At 40.2% G+C, this 21045-nt stretch overlaps 1 protein-coding gene across 3 annotated transcripts in view; it reads left to right on the forward strand.

Annotated features, from left to right (window-relative positions):
* Positions 1–21045, forward strand: part of B4GALNT4 (beta-1,4-N-acetyl-galactosaminyltransferase 4) — a 225868-nt gene that overhangs the window by 133259 nt on the left and 71564 nt on the right. For all 3 annotated transcript variants that reach the window (XM_087950698.1, XM_087950697.1, XM_026668134.2), the window contains exon 3: positions 17417–17527. In XM_087950698.1, coding sequence (XP_087806824.1) covers positions 17417–17527 — 111 coding nt within the window. The remainder of the gene's footprint in view (positions 1–17416; positions 17528–21045) is intronic.

Below are 21045 nucleotides of genomic sequence, written 5' to 3' on the forward strand. Positions count from 1 at the left end.
AGATTCACAACAGCATGAAAGTAGAAGATACTTATTTTACATACAAAATGCCAAAATCTTAAATAAACTCTATTTGTGCAAACTAAGAGCAGTGTGTGAAGTGACCCTCAAGAAAGACCACACATTCAAGGAACAGAATACTAAACATTAAAACATTGTTAAATGTTTCAAGAAATAGAGAATCTCCTCACCATAAAATGGGTCTTCTTCCACAATCTATTCTAATTTATTCAGAAATATTGTTAGCTGGACTTGATGCAAAAGATGGGCTGGACTCATTGAAAAGCTTGAAAAAAACTAGACAAAATTGTTCCAAAATTCAGTATTGCAAATCAAAATGTAATAAATCTTAAAACACAGGCTTCTCATTGGTGATTGAGAGCATGGGAAGGAAAATCAGATATTTAATCACACATCTGATTATCTAAATCTCTATCAAATGTTAAATGTATGTTGGTATAAAAGTTAGAACCGGAGAGCTCTTGCTCTTTATTAGGTACTGCTCCTTCCCAGCTTTGTAATTTTGCGCTAATTAAATAATTTCTAATTCTTGATTCCAAGCATTAGTGTTCAGCCTCACCATCCTTGTTAACAGGAAGAAAAAAAAAAGCAGCATCACACAGTCTGTGAGAACCAGAGTCATGGGCTGGAGAATTCCTGGATAACCATGTACCCCCAGTGCAGGCTAGGGAAGGAGGTCACTTTGTTACTGCAAAGATTGCTGGGCTGGCTGACATCACTGCAGGATCTGCTGCCACACAGTTTCCCTACTCTCCTTTTCCCCTCAGGCTTGGTTTGAGTCCCTTTTTCCCTGGCCAATTCCTCCTTACTGGAATGCTGCTTTTTGCCCCATCATGGTAGACTGTACCCCTGAATCTTCCACTGATACTGCAATTTTGAGGATGTTCCAAACTGGATCCATTGCAAAATGGTGTCTAGAAAAACCTGCACTATTTTTTGCAAAGTACCAACATCCTGAATAATTTGATATTTTTCATATGGCTGTCTTTTTTTTAAAAAAAAAAAAGCCTGACTAGAATAGACTAGACTAGAATTCTTTATTGGCCAAGTGTGATTGGACACACAAGGAATTTGTCTTGGTGCAAATGCTCTCAGTGTACATAAAAGAAAAGATACATTCGTCAACAATCATAAGGTACAATGCTTAATAATAGTCATAGGGTATAATAAACAATCAAATCATATTGGGAAACAGTCAAAATAAATTGTAAGGATAAAAGCGACAAAGTTACAGTCATACAGTCACAAGTGGGAGGGGATGGGTGATAAGGAGTGATGAGAAGACTAATAGTAATAGTAATGCAGACTTTGTAAATAGTTGGACAGTGTTGAGGGAATTATTTGTTTAGCAGAGTGATGGTGTTCGGGATAAACTGTTCTTGTGTCTAGTTGTTCTGGTGTGCAGTGCTCTATCTATAGCATCATTTTGAGGGAAGGGGTTGAAACAGTTTATGTCCGGGATGTGAGGGGTCTGTAAATATTTTCACAGCCCTCTTTTTGACTTGTGCAGTATACAGGTACTCGATTGAAGGCAGGTTGGTAGTTATTTATTTATTTGATTTGTCAATCACTTACAAGATAATAGGTATAAGACTAGGCATGCACACCCCCAATTACCTCAATTCAAACTACAACGGCCTTAAATGCAAGCTACTCAATAGAAGAAGCCTTGTAAATAAAATACCTGAATTTCTCCTCTTACTAAATACGGATAAATTTGACATCATATTTGTCTGTGAAACATGGCTCAGTGCATCTCTCCCTGATTCCATTACCTCAGTAAGAGACTATCATGTTTACCAATCCGATAGTGAAATACGTAGAGGAGGTGGTGTTGCTATCTTCTATAAAAAGTCCCTACATCTAAACAACATCCAAGTTACCCAAGAGCTTGCTCTTCCTGAGACCATTATCTGTGAACTGACCTTAAATATCACATTTCAGTTCTTACTAGTTACAGAGCCCCTGATTATGACATCGAACATGTAAACAAGCTAAATACACTACTAACATAGGCAGCATCCTGCCCACATGCTTTTATCTTTATTGGTGACTTCAATCTACCTCATATTAACTGGACCCTAAACAAATGTACAACTGAACCCATACATGCAACCTTCTACAATGCAGTAACAAATCTGGGACTGGAACAACTAGTAACCAACAATACTAGGCTTAACAACTGCCTCGATCTCATCTTCTGCAATAGTTTGAATTCAGTTTATGGAATACAAATTAAAGAACCCTTTTCCAGCAGGGTTCTTTCTTATAATCAACGATCTCTCTTCCCTTGATTGGCAATTTCTATTCACTGGATGCAATACTGTTGAAGACCATTACAACATATTCTTACTAAAAATCAAAAGAGCCATCAAACTATATGTATCAATAACAACTCCCAAAACCAGGAAAAACAGATTACCCATAACAATAAGGAAGCCTCTATCCCAAAAGAGATCACTTTGGCGAAAAAACAAATCTGGTCACATTGCGAACTTCAAAAGCCAATACAAAAATCTATGCCATCAGATAAAAACTGAATGCACTAATTATCACATTAAACAAGAGGAAAACCATCTACACACAAATTCCACCCGTGCTTTCTATAATTTTGTAAACAACAAACTAAAAGACTCAAGGTCTATCCCACCCCTGAAAGGACCTAATGGCAAAGACTGCAACGGCAACACCATCAAAGCAAACCTCTTTAATACATTCTTTGGCTCAGTATTTATAAACAGCAAAGGATCAAGCCCAATACTTCCTAGTCGAACCACAGACAACTACAATGATCTAATGCATATCGATTTTACAGAAGACATTGTTGAAAAAGCACTGCACAATCTAAAACCATCTCTATCTATTGGACTGGACGGAATATGTGCCTACTTCTTAAAAAAACTATCCACTGCCATAGCCGAACCTCTAAGCATAATCTTTGGAAAATCTTTCAGGACCAGCTCCTTGCGAAAACTATGGTCACAAGCCACGGTCATCCCCATCTTCAAAAAGGGAGACCCCAGCCTGGTTGAAAATTACAGACCAATCTCCTTATGCTGCATCACCTGTAAAGTCATGGAATCAATTATTAACCAATCCATTATCCTCCACTTAGAGACAAACAACTTACTCTCTAATAAACAATTTGGTTTCAGAAAAAAACTATCCTGTAATCTGCAACTCTTACACTGCAAAAACCATATGGACTACACAACTTGATCAGGGCAAAGCAATAGATGCAATCTACGTAGACTTCTGTAAAGCCTTTGATTCAGTGGTACACGACAAACTACTCCTAAAACTGAAATCTTATGGTATCTCTGGACACCTACATAACTGGATAGAAGCATTACTGTCAAACAGACAACAAATGGTCAAAATTGGGAGCGTCCTATCAAATCCTGTACCTGTCAACAGTGGTGCCCCCCAAGGCAGTGTTTTAGGACCAACTCTCTTCATACTCTACATAAATGACCTCTGTGATCATATTAAGAGCAACTGTGTTCTCTTTGCTGATGATGTAAAGCTATTCAACACCACAGACAATACTGCTACCCTTCAAAAAGACCTTGACTATGTATCAGAATGGTCAATCAAATGGTAACTTCAAATCTCAACAAATAAATGCTCTGTCTTACATATTGGCAGAAAAATCAGAAAATAAAATACAAGCTAAATAGTCAAGACCTTGTTGTGGATCCAAATTTTGTCAAGGACCGTGGAGTACTCATATCAAATGATCTAAGTGCTAGAGCCCACTGTACATAACCAAAAAGGCATTAAGAGTTGTTAATCTAATCCTACATAGCTTCTTCTCTGGTAATATCACACTACTAACTAGAACATACAAAACATTTGCTAGACTTATACTTGAATACAGCTCATCAGTCTAGAACCCATGTCATGTATCTGATATTAACACAACTGAAAAAGTCCAGAAATATTTCACAAGAAGAGTTATCCGCTCCTCTACTCATTGCAGAATACCTTATGCCACCAGACCTGAAACTCTAGACCTAGAAAATCTAGAACTATGCCGCCTCCGGTATATAAAATTAGTATATAAAATCATACATTGCAATGTCCTACCTGCAAATGAATACTTCCGTTTCAATCATAACAATACAAGAGCACACAATAGATACAAACTCAAGGTTAACCACACCAAACTTGACTGCAGAAAATACGACTTCAGCAACAGAGTGGTCAATGTTTAGAATACTCTACCTGACTCTGTAGTTTCTTTCACAAACCCCCAAAACTTTAACCTTAGACTGTCTACTATTGACCTCACCCCCTTCCTAAGAGGCCTGTAGGGGGCATGCATAAGCGCACTAATCATGCCTACCATCCCTGTCCTATTGTTTTTCTTCTTCTTATAAGTATCTATCTCATGTATTCAAAACTATATTTATTCTTATACCTGTATCTTGTAAGCGATTGACAAATCAAATAAATACTAAAATACTAAATACTAAGTATAAACATGAGTAAGAATACAGGAAATAGGTACGAATAAATGGGGACAATAGGACAGGGATGGTGCACTTATGCACGCCCCTTACAGATCTCTTCGGAATGGGGTGAGGTCAGTAGTGGATAGTTTGAGGTTAAAGGAGTGGGGGATAGAGGATATAACAACAGAGTCAGGTAGTGCATTCCACACATTGACCACTCTGTTGCTGAAGTCATATTTGTTTTTTCTGCAGTCCTAATTATTCTCTGAAGCCTGTGTCTGTTCTGTTGGGTTACAGAACCAAACCAGACAGTTATAGAGGTGCAGATAACAGACTCAATAATTCCTCTGTAGAACTATATCAGCAGATCCTTGGGCAGTTTGAGCTTACTGAGTTGGCACAGAAAGAACATTCTTTGTTGTGCTTTTTTGATGATGTTTTTGATGTCACGTGTCCATTTTAGGTCTTGTGATATGATAGAACCTAGAAATTTGAAGGTCCTATTGTCTACTTGTACAGGTCCCAGTGTGAAATATTTTCTTCCGCTACTTCCAAAATTAGTGTCACACTATGAATAAGGGCTTTCCCTGAAAACAGTTTGCCTTTGACTTCCAGGTAGGTTCTCTGAATTGTCTGAGTTCATTTCACATAGGCTTTCATTCAGGAGTTCAGATAATGAATACATCCACATCCCAACAAGTGTTTTTTTTTTTTTTTTAAAAAAAAACGTTTCTTTCACAGCAACAGTAGGAAGAATTGAGGCTAGGACGAAGAGAGGCAGTGACTGATAATAAATACTGTCAACAAAAGGGAGTCCATTAGGATGCATAGTGCCAAAGAAATAATTAGCCAACTTTGTTGAAATGAGTTAATTTAAGCCGGGGGGGGACCCACAATGCCCTTTGAAGGCATTATTAAGAAGATGGTATAATAGTGCTTTGTGATTATTTTTCAAAGAAAAATTTCTTCTAGTGCCTAGAAATTTTAACTCTGAGTGGCTTTGAAAAAGATTTGTCTGGCACTTTGATGATGGGGGAAGGAAGGGGGCTTCCATTACTGCTTCAGAAGAATGGGGGAGGACAGACAAGGTGTCTCTGCATCTCTCCCAAACACACATCCCCCCAAAACCTTCTTCATGGAACAGCCTTAACTTAACTCCAAGGCCCAGTTTTCATCTAACTTGTATGCCCTTGGATATCAGTATATGAAGAATAGCACAAGCCTGGTGAAAACAGAATAAATGGACTTTTTTCCTTCTCCCTTTCCTTCCCAGCCGTGTGTGTGTGTGTGTGTGTGTGTGTGTGTGTGTGTGTGTGTGTGTGTGTGTGTGTGTGTAGGGTATGCATGTAGCAATAGCAGATCAAAAAGCCTCTGTGTTCCTCAGTAATAAAAGCCAAACCTCCCTCTTTTGCAGCTGCTGGGAGAAACTGAGTATGTAAGCGTGCAGGAAAAAGCCCAGACTGCACACACCACAGCTATTATATCTGGGGAGTTTTGTTTAGAGAGAGGCCTTCCCCATTCATGCTTCTTGGAGTTTAATAATAATGAAATAAAAGTTTCCATATTTACAATATTTCTCTCCTGCACCATTTTTCCCCCCTTTAACGCTTCTCTGTTGGACTCTGGGATCGTGTTTCAAAGTGTTATTGAAACAGCATTTCCTCCCCAACACCCACTTCTGGAATGTATAGAGGAAATTTTTCAGGATTAAGTTGTTCTGATTCAACTGACTCTTATGTGGGAATTCTATCTGTGGAAGAGACAGAGGCAAAGGGAAAAAAACAGGGCCTGGATTCTAAGTTGGGTGCTTGAGCTATTGCAGAGCTTTCTTTGAACGGGTGCCAGTTTCTGGATGGCAAGTGGTAATTTGCGACCTTAGCCATTCTTACTAGAGATTTACGGGCTTCTTAGCTTTTATCTATGCATTGTGTGGAACTGCAATCTTTTATTTATTGTCTAAAGGTTTTTTTTTTTTTTCCTTTTGCTCTCTTTAGCCGGTATAGCTACTGCAGTTTAATGTGTCTGAAATGGATTTTTTTCATTAACATCATGTCCACCTATTAGCTCCTATTCATAATTTTACATATGGCAAATGACACCCTCTCCTGCATTATTTTGAAGATCATAAATAATGATCTTCATTTTTTTTTAATCTTTCAAGAGCTTCTCTTTGGGAAATAAGGTAAGAAGACAATAACAAAGCTACTCTTCTCTGTACTTTAATATATATATATATATTTGTTATAAAAAGGGGGGGAAAACATTCATTCATTCTTTTCTCATAGTTAAATAAGTAATTTAACAGATGTCTATGAATTTTCAGCACATGGTTGTCCTTTTTCAAGAGACACCTTTTTCAAAGAGTCTTGTTTTTTTTTGAAGATGTTTTGCTTCTCATCCAAGAATCTTCATCAGCTCTGACTGGATGAAGGGGAATGGAAGGATTTATATTCCTTGCAGACGGCTGGTTATTTGCATTATTTTAGAGAGTCATTGAGGCCCCCTGGAGGTTTATCTGTGTCCTCAGGGTCATCTGGGTAGTGCAAAGGAGTGTGGAGCCTTCTTGGAACTGCCGGAAGAACTGTGTGATAGACTGGAGATAGATGATGTCGTATCCCTCTCCCACAATTGAGAGGGAGCTGTTTGCTGTCTGCAAGGAATATAAATCCTTCCATTCCCCACCATCCAGTCAGAGCTGAAGAAGCTTCTTGGATGAGAAGCAAAACATCTTCAAAGAAAAACAAGAAAGTCCAGTTGCCTCTTGAAAAAGCATCTTTGAAACAACCATGACCTGGATGGCTGAGAATCTCCATAGATAACTGACTGAATGTTTTTGAGCTCTTTTATATTGTAGCTATTATTAATGATCCATAATATTTTGGGTGGTACATATATGTCTCTGTATGTGTATGTATGTACATATATGTAGGGTTTATAAATACACTTTGCTAAAATTCCTGGTGGCTGTTGTTTCTGCTATCTTACCTGTCTTGTAATATTGGCACAATGAGTTGCAACTCTTCATATAACTCCATCCAGAAGAGGGCAGTGATGCACGCATGGTAGACATAAGGAAGTTATACTTTTGCTTTAAAAAAAAGTATTTACAAAAACCAAAATGTTATTCTCCCAATTCTATTTGATCAGCAAGCTAAGTCTTTAAAAGGACGTTTACATTACACCTTTAGGATTCACTCTATATGGTGTAGCTTATTTCAGAATTTTAAAAAATGCACAGAATAAAATAAATCCTTTGGAGATCAAAGTTCCCTTCATAGTATATATGTGGAAGATGCTTTATCTCATGGGACTAAGTGAGTATGACTAAATATGACAGCCCACATAAGTTGGGCTTTTCGTATAAGTTTTGTTATTTCCTGAAGCAAAGAACAGCATTTGTTCTTCTATCCAGCATTGTCGGTTACGCACAGTACTAACTGATGCCTTGACTTGTGCTTCCCTCCAATCTCAAAAGTAGCTCAAAAAGCCACAGGAGCTTTGATGAGTACAGGAATATGTTCCCTCTCTTTCCACACTATGTCTGGTAATAGCATATACATCATGTACACGGGCATATCTTTGCGCATTCCAACAGCATTTGTGTATGTGTGTAACACTTCTAAAGAACAGAAGGATTTTAGAACAACCTTCCCCAACACTATGCTGGTGAATATGTAATTTGGTTTATAGCTGTCCATTGGCTCCATGAAATGTATTCAGTAGATACCCTGACTGAATGAAAGGGTTGTCACCAAGCACATCTGGAGAACACTGGATTAGAGAAGGTTTTTAGTACAATGTGATGCCCAATAGACACACACTTTCATCTCCACTACTAATAAGCTTATGCTATTGCCATTTGTATTTCTTTCCTGAGGGGAGATTTGAGAAATTTCAGTGTACTCTGCAAGAAGCATGTTGAAATAATGTGCATATTAGTCTCTCCTTTTTGTTACATAAAGGAGAAGTTCAGAGTAATTTATTTCCATTGTGAGAGAAAGTCAGATTAATTTCTCATAGAATCTTCCAGGCCAATTCAGTTTGCAGGGTTGGCCTGGTCTGGATTCCTTCAACTAAACGATGTCATCTGTGAGGACTCCAAAAGTGTACCTTCTTCGTAGCAGTGCCTGCCCTCTTGAATGAGGTTCCTCCCGATATCTGGATGGCTCTCAATTGGATGTTGTTTGAAGGGCCTTAAAGACCTGTCTCTTAACCCGAGGCATTTGGTGAGGAAGAGTGAGACCTGATTGCTTCATTCAACCTACCATTTTAAAATCTTTATCTTTTATGGATTGAATTGTAATTTGATTGTTGCGAATGGCCAAGAATCATAGAGAGCTGGACAGCATACAGGTTTAAAATCATCATCATATTTTTTAAAAAAAAGAAAAATCTAGGGAGGTACTTTTGGTGATGTTTTTGCTGTGTTCAATTAGACTTAATGATTTACTTTTGTTCACTCTATTACCATTCATTGGCAGATAGTTTATTGATGGTATATTTTCTTTGCCCTACTGGACCTGATCACAGAGTTGAGGGAAGGGATTCAGACAGTCTTTCTAAGATGCATCATTTCCGCTACAACATGATTAGGACAAGAAACATTTTATTGTTCATAGTAGCAGTGAATCAGTGGATGGGCCAAATGTTCTCTTCAAATTTCCTAATAACAGGCATATTGCTTATCTGCAGATTAAGTAGAACAGAAAAACGTTTTAGTGTCACTAAAGCTCCCAGTAAAAATTATGTATAATAACAATAGCGTTCCAAGTATGACCTTGCAGGCAATTTTTATACTGAATGTGTCTTAGTCCTTATTCTTAAATTGTGATACAAAAGTTACACAAATCATCCAAACCACGGCAGCCTGGTAAAAATTCATAGAATGAAAATTCCAAAACCATACCTAATAGCAGAGGTCTCTAAATTAGGCAACTTTAAGACTTGTGGACTTCAACTCCCAGAATTGCTATGCTGGCGAGAATTCTGGGAGTTGAAGTCCACATGTCTTAAAGTTGCCAAGTTTGGGGGCCCTTGCCTAATAGCTATTGATGTATCTTTGAAGATAAAACCACCTCTGCCATCAAGTTAAGGATGCTTTTAATGGCAGGTGAATTTAACAAAGCCGTTAGGTGATTAGAGCTGTTGCTCTATGAATAGGTAGTGGAAGCAATGATCGCAAGTGCCATTTACTTCCTATTAATTATCACCCAGGGGATCAATAAGCATCTCTTTGCTGCTTCCTGAGTAAACCCGTTTCAGTTCAAAGTAGAAGAGGACAGATTAAGGAAAGGAGAAAAATCTGCAACCCAATCCTGTTCTCCACTTTGGCTTGGAAGCTGAATAAAATAATGTCACACTGTTAGTTTTGGTAATGAAGATCTTCAGATGATACGCAGATATTAAAAAAAAGCAGCTTACTATTTGTGTATGGTTGGGAGATGCTGCAACATATTTGGCATGCTTGTGTGATCTCAGCAGCAGGTGAAACCTCCCAACCATACAGCTTTATTCCGCATTGTTGGATTATTTATTTGCTTATTCATTGGTTGCTTTCGTGGTGTGGAGACAATAACTTGGTCCTCAACACCAATAAGACCAAGGAGCTTATAGTGGATTATAGAAGGAACAGACCAGACATCCAGCCCTTGTTTATCAATGGAGACCGAGTGGAGCAAGTGGCCAGTTTTAAATTTCTGGGTGTTACCCTAAAAGAGGACCTGACCTGGGGTTCCCACATTATAGCCCTGGTCAAAAGGGCCCAGCAGAGATTATACTACCTGAGACTTCTCAGAAAACAACAACTGAATGAAAAACTGCTGGTGACCTTCTACTGTTGCACCATAGAGAGCATTTTAACATACTGCACCTCTGTATGGGTTGCCAATTGCACAGTGGCAGATAGGAAAGCACTCCAGAGGATTAATGTCATTGCCCAGAAGATCATTGGTTGCCCTCTCCCCTCTTTGGAAGAGCTTTATAGCTCCCGCTGCCTTAAGAAAGTTCAAAACATTCTCAAAGATCCACCTCATCCTCGGAACCCTTTTTTTGAACTATTACCATCTGGCAGACGGTACAGAATAATAAAAACAAGGACAAATAGGCTGAAAAACAGTTTCTATCCCAGGGCAGTAGCTCTTTTGAATTCTGCTGTATAGTGCAGTGTTGGTGTGGTGTTGGGGATTTTCGGTTCAATGTGTGAAGGGTGAAGGATGTGTGTTTGTGTTTATTTTCATGGTCATGGTCATGATGTGCACTGAAGATGGTGTTTGATTTCATTGTACAAGGTGCAGTGACAATAAAAGTAAAGTAAGTAAGTAAGTAAGTCTATTCCACTGTTTCTGCTAGAGCTGAAAATAAGATAACAGGCTAAAGCTTTGGACTCTGGTGAAGGAGTGGTTAATATTGCTTGGTAATGGTGATTCATTTATTAGATTTTGATCCTGCCTTTCTCTCCCTTGTTGCAAAATGGCAAGGAAACCAACTACAACTCTGGGCCCTATGAAGGAATCAGTTCTAGATTTCAAAGATACACTTTTACCTGGGGATGGCAACAACTAGTGGTGCTATTCTACCAGATTGGCCTGGTTTTGGCATACCGGTAGTGCCGAAGATCAGCAGAGACCGAACCGGTTCTCTCTGAGGAGCTGATGTTGGGTCCACCCACCCGCCCAGGCTCCCATACTGACCTTTATGCCCTGCTTTTGAAGCGCAGCTGCTTTGCGCGGCACAGCAGATTGCCGTGCGTCAGCTGCTGAAGCTACGGGGAGATTGCAGGATTGCAGGAGGTGAGTAGGAAAGCCTCTGTGCCTGTGCAAAGTGTTCGTTTGGTGCACCCGCACAAAGTTCGTGTGCGCGCACAAAGTGGGCCCACCAAGCCACGCCCTCCAAACCAGTGGTAACCTACTTTGAAACCCACCACTGGCAACAACAGCAGGTAATGGAGAGGTGCCCTTTTCTCAAATGGGCCTCAAAGCACCAGACACGATGTCATCCCAAGGCATTGTGGGAAATGGAACTGAAGGATCACCGAGTCAGCTGCTCAGCAGGGAGTACCAGCCAAGTGACAAGCTGGTGGGTGGGTCCTTGAGATCCAACAACTGCCCATGCCAGGTTTATCCTGGCATTGAGAAGGAATGACAGAATGCATTCCGTTTGCCCGGTACCGAGTTTTTGGCATTACTGTAGAAGTGCAGAAAGGAACAACCATCCCTTTGGGTCTCTCATTGCTGAAGTTATGCCAGCGACCAGTAGTTCAGCAAATTCTTTCCATATCCATTTAAATCCTGGGAGTTTCCAGGAAAGCTTGTATAAGATTGCAGAGAATGGAGGAAAATAAATTTAGTAAGACCATTTCGGTGGGGGCAGAAAAGGATCGGTGATATCCATAGAGAATTTTTTAAAAAAAAAATCAAATTGCCAGCTGCGACTGAGTAAAGAAAATGGATCCCTTTTTATGAATGTCCTTTTAAAAAAAACGATAGATCTTTGTACGGTCACAGCCATCATTTTAATACCATTAAACTGTAGGTTTAAGGGAGCTTTCCCCATTTTTGAACCTGGTTTATTAAATATAGTCTGGTAGAGCCCTAATGCCTATGATAAATAATAGATACACAAATTGATATCAAAGAATTTGCTATGTTTTCTTCTGCTTTTCAACAGAATAGTCTCCAAAAGCAGCTTACAGTAATAAAATGGAATAGAATAGGTGCTGGGATAGAGGTAGCCAAAAGCCCCGACCCTCAATAGAAACTAAAAGATAAAATTAATGCGAGAAGGGAAGACCAGAGGAAAAAACAGAGACATCATTTTGACAATGCTATAACAGTCATTTGTTATACAGCAACCTGGAATCTGGTAAATCTTCCACTTCTCAGGGGTGCAGTGGAATGGAAAGGGGAATGTAATTTCATGATGACTTTATCTTGGCAATGGAAGTTAAATTTGTTAAGAGCCCACCAAAATCACTGCAGCGGTGGGGAGGAATCATAACCTTCATGAAATCTCCCTATAATGTGTTTACTCCTGTCTGGGTCTATAGTAAGGGAAAATACAATTCCAGGGGAAATATGATGTTTATTTATATTGAGAATAAGATCATTACTTTTATAATATAGTGTGTAAATTGTGCACGATATGAGGAATTCTTCCTGATCCTGTCAAAGACTGTTGACTTGGGTGTATCTGCGTTTATGATGTTAAACATTTAGTGCTACAAATGCATTCAACAACAGTTATACCCAGTGGTGGGATTCAAATAATTTAACAACTGGTTCTCTGCCCTAATGATTTCTTCCAACAACCAGTTCACCAAACTGCTCAGAAACTTAACAACCGGTTTTCCCGAAGTGGTGCGAACTGGCTGAATCCCACCACTGGATATATTCACACTCACAGGAGCATATGGGTATAAATCGATCAGTGTCAGTGTCCTGTATTTTGAACCTGATGGAGAAAAGTTTTTTTTTTCTCTGACTCACTTCTGTAACAGAAACTAGTTCGTCTTTTAATCCTGGGGAGTATCAGAAATAAGGCTTTGCTAAACACCTCTTGTCAAAGCATTAAAGCAGTTGCATCATTTAGATGATCACTATTTCAAAACTTTTTGCAAGGGATCTACATCCACACGACCAGATTGCCAAAGAGACCTTTTGAAGCATCTGCACAAGCCTGTTGCCTCTTTTGGATCTTTTCTGTAGCCCTGCTATTTTTTTTTTAAATGAAGAATTGCACTTTCTTGGCAGAAAGTGGTGTACTTAAAACTTAAAATTAAAAGAGGCTACCAGTTTCCTCCACAAGCCTTCGCTGCCAACTTTCATGTGTTTCTTTTTATTGCACAGATACTTTCATGTAGGAAGTAGAAATAACAAGCATGATTAACATGCTTCAAAGCCTTACATAATGTACAAAATGCCAAAGAAGAATATGGAATGTGCACAATCACAGGTGGCAAACATACAATAAGTTTTTTCCAGGCTGGCAGTTTTTCAGCTTCCTAAAATTTAAAAATACACATTTAAAGGTTTCCCACTTGTACTTATTTTTTTCAAATCTATTTTGATACTAAGATGCTATCATCAAGGGCATGCTTTTATTTTTGGAAATATAAAACTTGGAAGAGTTTTTCCCTTTTTACTTTCAAACTGGGCAACAGCTGCATATTCTATTCTTTAAGGCTTTAAGCTTTGGACTACGAGTTTACAAAAATCCCTTATCCTCTCTCCATAAGAAGAAAAATGTGTCTCTCTCCACCCCCACCTCCAGAAAAGTCTGCAATTTTTCTTTATCTCCCCTCTAAAATTCAGCTCTCTGAGAGGATGCTGCGGGTGGTAGTGGTTGGGAAATGGGAAAAATGATTGTAAAAACTGCAATGTATCATTTGGCGTGGTGATATAGCAGCACACCTGGATAGAAAAGCCTGGATAGACTTTCTGATAGGGGCATGACTCCATTTAAACAGCTTTCTGAACAGCTGTAATTGTAGAGGCATTTTACTCAAGTGGGAAGTAGGCTGAAAAAAGATCCATTTTTAACAATCTATATCTGAATGTCAGAGAGTTGATTGAAGATGCTGTCTGTGCCCAAATTTGACCACGCAGGGGTTAAATACAGGACAAGACCCAAAGTAGCAGGGCCAGATTTCCCTGCAATGGAAAACAGGCCATCCCACCCCCCCTTGCAAAAGTGTGGCTGTGAACGTAATAGTAATACTGGTAATGTTAAGAGGTTAAAGCTAAAATGTTTTTGTTTTTTTTACTCATCAAGAGAAATGTGGTAGGAGAGAAATCTTTTTACAGATGGGAAGGCTATGGTGTCATGAAAACCGCCTAAAGGCAAGGCATTTGGCTGGTAGATTAATATAGCTGTCTGGAAGTGTACAACATGTGTTTGTCTGTGGTGAAAAATTAATTGGCCTTAGGTTCCTACAGCATGAGCATGAGGCAAAATAGATATGAATAGATGTGATTACTGTACATGAGACACATATTATTTATTTCATAGAAGTGAATGCATCTTTAGGGATGTGACACAAATTATAGCATTTTGCTAGAACACGTCCATCAGTAAAGTAAGCTGGGTTAGTAAGGGTTGATATATTTTTTAACCATTTTCCACTGCTTTATCTTTTTAAGGATACTTTCTAAGGATACAGAATATGGTATTATATTAATAATTATTCATAATTCATCAATAATTGAAAATTGACTACATAGCTGAGTGTTTAGTAAAATGCAGTAATCAAATACCCATCCCTTACCTTCTCTTTTCCATAATAATTCCGTAATAAAAGTCACTCAACAGTGAGATGGACAGCATATATATTTTTTGACTCTTGACGAAAGTCTCTTTTCTTTTATGTACACTGAGAGAACATGCACCAAGACAAATTACTTGTGTGTCCAATCACATGTGGCCAATAAAGAATTCTATTCTATTCTAATATATAAGAATAGGATATTAATTCAGACCACTCAAAAGCTGGTAATGGGAACTCTGAAATTGCATCTGCACAATGAAAAGGAATCTAGAATCAGTTCAGATCTAGATTTAACAAGCCAAAAGGAAAAGACCAACTTGTATCTGAATTCCAACAGAAGAAAATGTATGTAGCCCAGGGTTGAACTATTGGGTTGTTTGTGATCTCTGAGCTTGGATACTTTGCTTTTTTTTTAACCAGGCAAGGTAGCATCCTTATTATGAGAGAGAGAGTGAGGTTTAGCCAACAATCTAAAGCAGTGGTCCCCAACCTTTTTTGTACCAGGGACCAGTTTCAAGCACAAACACTTTCTCAAGGACCGGGGGAGAATCCGAGTTTGGTGGTTTGCTTGCAGACGTTTCATTACCTGACTAGGTAACATCTGATGTTGTTACCTAGTCGGGTAATAAAACGTCTGCCAGCAAACCACCAAGTTCAGGGAGCGCCTCGCCCTGCCTCCCTCAGCCCCATCCCTCAGGTGTCTCCCTCCCTCCCTCAGGTGTCTGCCTCGTTCCTCTCTCAGTGCTCTCTCGCTGCTCCACCAGCCCAGGAAGAAACTGATTCAAAGAAGCGGGGTGGTGGCTTTTCCTGTCGCCGCAGCTCCTCCGAAGCGCACCCGTTTACCCCACCCCCACCCCCCCGCCCGCGTGGTTCAATCCACAGTGCTCCGTTCTGCCTGCCTGCCTGCCTTCTTCGTTTCGGAGCAGCTTCGGCTGATAAAAAGAGGCGAATAGTTATTATTCTCAGCCGAAGCTGCTCCCAAACAACCAAACAGGCAGGCAGGCAGAACGGGCACTGAATTGAACCGCGCACGGGTGGGCGGGTGGGGGTGAACGGCGCTCGGAGGCGCTGCGGCGACAGGAAAAGCCACCGGCCCCGGCTTCTTTGAAGGGCTGGTGCAGCGAGAGAGCGACTGAGAGAGGAACGAGGCGGGAGGAAACCGAAGCCGCTGAGCCAGAGAGCAGGACAGGCTTTGGTTGCTTCCTCCCTCCCCTTCTCTCATTTGTGTCCTTGATCCCCGATCCCAGCAGCATTCACCGAAGGTGAAGAAAGCCGCCATTTAAAAAAAAAAATTTTTATTTGCGGCCCGGTACAGAGTGCTCCACGGACCGGGACCGGTCCGCGGCCCGGTGGTTGAGGACCCCTGATCTAAAGGACTTCAAAGACATACTGTACATTTGCACAATCTGAGTAGTACTCACTAGAATGTTTGTTTATTCAACTTACCTGGCTGCATTATTTTTTTTATTACAGCAGAGTTTTTGTCCATTCCAACTATACTTTTTCTAAGTCATTTATATCCTAGTATCTTCTCAACATGTTAGATTACTTCCTAGTATTCCTGCCTAGAGAAGATACCACCTTCCCAGTATTCCCACCTGGATGAAACTCCACCTGCAGAAGACTATTTTCTATTATGATATAGCTCATTTCTGCAAATAGCTCTTTTCTCTTTCAGAGCTCTGTGGCAGTTCTTGTGAACAACAGAAGCCCACATCTTTCTGTGTGTTTGCCAGACAGATAGAATATCTGTTGTCATTTCAGACAGACAGTCCTTTTTATGATAGATGCTCATGAATGAGATCAGAGCCACAGATGGGAGCAAGTGCTTCCAAGAGCTACAGCTCACCTTTATATCCTTCTAACCATTGTACTGACTGACAGTTTCCTCATAAGGAAGAAATGGTAAATTAGAGGCCAGGTGTAAAAGTCCCAATCCTGCAGAAAGCAGCCACCTGCCTCCATCTTTAGCTGGTACAGGCATTTCAAAAACAAAAACAAAAACCTTTGGAGGTTTACTGGAGAGAAGGCCAGGTGTGACATAGTTAATCTTGGGATATTTTCTCCTTCCTCCTTCACTGGTGGCAGCTGGCTGAGAATTAATTCTGCCAGAAGAGGAATTTGACAAGGTGTCATTGATCACAAGCTAAGACTTTTGTTCCCTTCTTTGAATACCCTAATTGCCTAAGTAATTTGTCTCTTTATAAGGAGGGATGGTTGACATAAGCTGATTGGGCAGGTTTGAGTCATTTCCTGCTGATGTTTCTAATCTGGATGTCTGAGGAGTGATAGCACTGTGTATCTGAACAGACCTAGAAGATTTTCCTCCTCTGTTGCACTCTTTCTGTATCTACTGTAGATGCGATAGACTAGATGCACAGGTGCCAAACTCAATTGTGTCATGTAACATTGTGACATATTGTGACATTTTTTGCCTTTGTGGGGGTGGTCTGTGTGTGATGCATCCAGCTTGTGGGTCACCAGTTTGACAGACCTGGACATTCAACACTTGTATTCTATTATTATCAACCAATTTTCTCAAAACTTTTGTATTTGGCACTGGTATCTTTTGGAATTATCAGGCATAATTCCAAAAGTATGTTTCTTTGATCTTTTACAAATGACATCCTACTTAATTTTTATTTTGTTTATATTTCCCTTTTTAAAAAAATTACAGGTAGAAGATCAAGGAGTTCATGGGTGGTTTTCTAAAAGGTATAGTCACGACAGAACTGGAAGAGCCTCAAAACCAAATGTAACAAGCCATGTTCTGCCTTGGAATGAGGAGGTAAGTGATACTTTGGCCCAGAATAACTACAGGGAATGCATTGGTTGCCAATACACTTCTGATATACACTGCTCAAAAAAATAAAGGGAACACTTAAACAACACAATGTAACTCCAAGTGAATCACACTTCTGTGAAATCAAACTGTCCACTTAGGTAGCAACACTGATTGACAATCAATTTTACATGCTGTTGTGAAAATGGAATAGATAACAGGTGGAAAGCATAGGCAGTTAGCAAGACATCCCCAATAAAGGAGTGGTTCTGCAGGTGGTGACCACAGACCACTTCTCAGTTCCTATGCTTTCTGGCTGATGGTTTGGTCACTTTTGAATGCTGGCGGTGCTTTCACACTAGTGGTAGCATGAGACGGAGTCTACAACCCACACAAGTGGCTCAGGTAGTGCAGCTCATCCAGGATGGCACATCAATGCGAGCTGTGGCAAGAAGCTTTGCTGTGTCTGTCAGTGTAGTGTCCAGAGCATGGGGGTGCTACCAGGAGACAGGCCAGTACATTAGGAGACGTGGAGGAGGTTGTAGGAGGGCAACAACCCAGCATCAGGACCGCTACCTCTGCCTTTGTGCAAGGAAGGACAGGAGGAGCACTGCCAGAGCCCTGCAAAATGACCTCCAGCGGGCCACAAATGTGCATGTGGCTGCTCAAACGGCAGAAACAGACTCCATGAGGGTGGTATGAGGGCCCGACGTCCACAGGTGGGGGTTGTGCTTACAGCCCAACACCGTGCAGGACGTTTGGCATTTTCCAGAGAACACCAAGATTGGCAAATTCGCCACTGGCGCCCTGTGCTCTTCACAGATAAAAGCAGGTTCACACTGAGCACATGTGACAGATGTGACAGGGTCTGGCAACGCTGTGGAGAACGTTCTGCTGCCTGCAACATCCTCCAGCATAACCAGTTTGGCAGTGGGTCAGTAATGGTGTGGGGTGGCATTTCTTTAGGGGGCCGCACAGCCCTCCATGCGCTCGCCAGAGGTAGTCTGACTGCCATTAGGTATCGAGATGAGATCCTCAGACCCCTTGTGAGACCATATGCTGGTGTGATTGGCCCTGGGTTCCTCCTAATGCAAGACAATGCTAGACCTCATGTGGCTGGAGTGTGTCAGCAGTTCCTGCAAGATGAAGGCATTGATGCTATGGACTGGCCCGCCCATTCCCCAGACCTGAATCCAATTGAGCACATCTGGGACATCATGTCTCACTCCATCCACCAATGCCACGTTGCACCACAGACTGTCCAGGAGTTGGGGGATGCTTTAGTCCAGGTGTGGGAGGAGATCCTTCAGGAGACCATCCGCCACCTCATTAGGAGCATGCCCAGGCGTTGTAGGGAGGTCATACAGGCATGTGGAGGCCACACACACTACTGAGCCTCATTTTGACTTGTTTTAAGGACATTACATCAAAGTTGGATCAGCCTGTAGTGTTTTTTTCCACTTTCATTTTGAGTGTAACTCCAAATTCAGACCTCTATGGGTTGCTAAATTTGATTTCCATTGATCTTTTTTGTGTGATTTTGTTGTCAGCACATTCCACTATGTAATGAACAAAGTATTTAATAAGAATATTTCATTCATTCAGATCTAGGATGTCTTATTTTTGTGTTCCCTTTATTTTTTTTTGAGCAGTGTAGTTGAAGGTGATGGTTGTTATTTTCAGAGTCCAATATGGTTGATACTTGGTCAATTCATCCAATGCTATTTTCCCAACATGAAGTTAAAAGCCCTTCCCATATATAATTTGAGGAGGGACACAAGGGACCAGTGTTTCTCAATCAAGTTCTCCATGCCTATGGAATACTTCTTTGCAAAAAGATCTGTAGAATCTCTGGCTTTTAGAGGCATAGTTGGAAATGGAATTGTTCTGGAAAACATTTGGCAGCTCGTGTAGATAAGCTTGATAACAAAGAGGTCATTGTTGCTATAAGATTTACTGTATGTTGTGGAATTTATTTTTATTGGATTCTGTGTAAACCAACAAGCCTACCTGGAGTTATTGGCATACAAATACTATGATACATAAAAGGACTGTACATCTAGCTTGTCTATGCTCTCAGCCTTTATTCTGGAATTGGTTAGTAGACTATCAGGCACAACTTATAGATATCTTATTATATATAAGAATGAGGCTAAGTATAATAGCTGTTTATTCAGTATATAGCACACAAAGCTTGTATATATGCACCAGAATTTAAATTCTAATCTTTTTCATTCTATGTTGGTTCCTGCTATGCCAGTTATCATTCCCATCAAGAGGGAGAGAAGGTAATTTGGAGTTAGTGATTCTGCAGGGGGAACATTTAGAAAGTATTATTAAATGAAACATTGAGGTCATTGAATTGTTGGAGCTAACCCGAATCATGGTTTGCTAAATCAGCCAGAGCAGTCTGGCTTGTAAAAAACACTAAATCACAATAGCTTCAAAATCACATAAAACCAACATCAGCTTAATAATCTGATGGCTTAGTCTTTTGTGTGTATTAGCCTGATGCAATCCATTAAAATGAATGGGAAGTACAAAAGAAAATTAGAATATTTGCTCTGTTTCTATTCTGATGCTTCATAGAAGTTTCATAATGGATTTCGGCATTTGATGTCAAGCGTACATTCTCTGCCAAAAGTCAGTAACAGCTGTGAATAGACTAATTCTTGGCTGAGGAGACCATTGTTTTATGAAATGATCTTACAATAATTGAACCTATCCTGAAGGTTTATGTTCATAGTGGCTAAACAATGTTTTTAAATACTGCCAGGGAGGTTCTACAATTAGTTCAGGCAAATAAATAAGATTTAATTGATTCAGTTTCCTCCTCTTTGATCCGGCTCACCTCCTGCAGAATCTTCAGCTGAGATTTATTTACAGGGTTTGGAGTAATACTCTTCATTGCAACACAGATACTTCCATCTGGGCATTTCAGCTGCTGTTTGGCTCCCATTATGACAGGAAATAGGCAGAGAAGCTATTAAAAATGCATCCTACTGGAATTAGTCTATTCCACCCGTGCCGACAGAGGCTTGCTGTGAGTCCCATCAGTCAATTATTCCAACTAGTGTGGTCCAGAAGAGAGGCCTTCCCTGTCATTGCACCTGCCATCTGGAACATCTTGCCCCCCCTTCATGTGAGGACCACTCCTACCCTCCTGACCTTTATCCACACCTTTGGATTTTAGTGGTTGGCATTTATTTTATATATGTAAAACATCTTGCCTCCTGTTCTCTTGGGATGTTTCACAAAGGATAATAAATTTAAGTTTCTTGCTTTATTCAGTACTTAGGTTTGCACAGGAGACCAATCAGCATCTTACATTAACTTCATGCATAATAACAATAGCATGATGTGCGTTGTATTTATTGAAGCATCACTTCTGAAACACTGACTTTTATGAGAAGATGCTCTGTTGGGTTATATCGGGGATTTACTTTGATATTGTTCCATCTCAGCCATATTTTTTTTTTGTTTCCATATCCTCAGCTCCTATGACTTTAATGAAGCTTGTGACT

The sequence above is a fragment of the Notechis scutatus genome, chromosome 1, assembly GCF_049901735.1.
Source record: "Notechis scutatus isolate UNSWTSFEM ecotype Mainland chromosome 1, rNotScu1.2, whole genome shotgun sequence".
NCBI lineage: Eukaryota > Metazoa > Chordata > Lepidosauria > Squamata > Elapidae > Notechis > Notechis scutatus.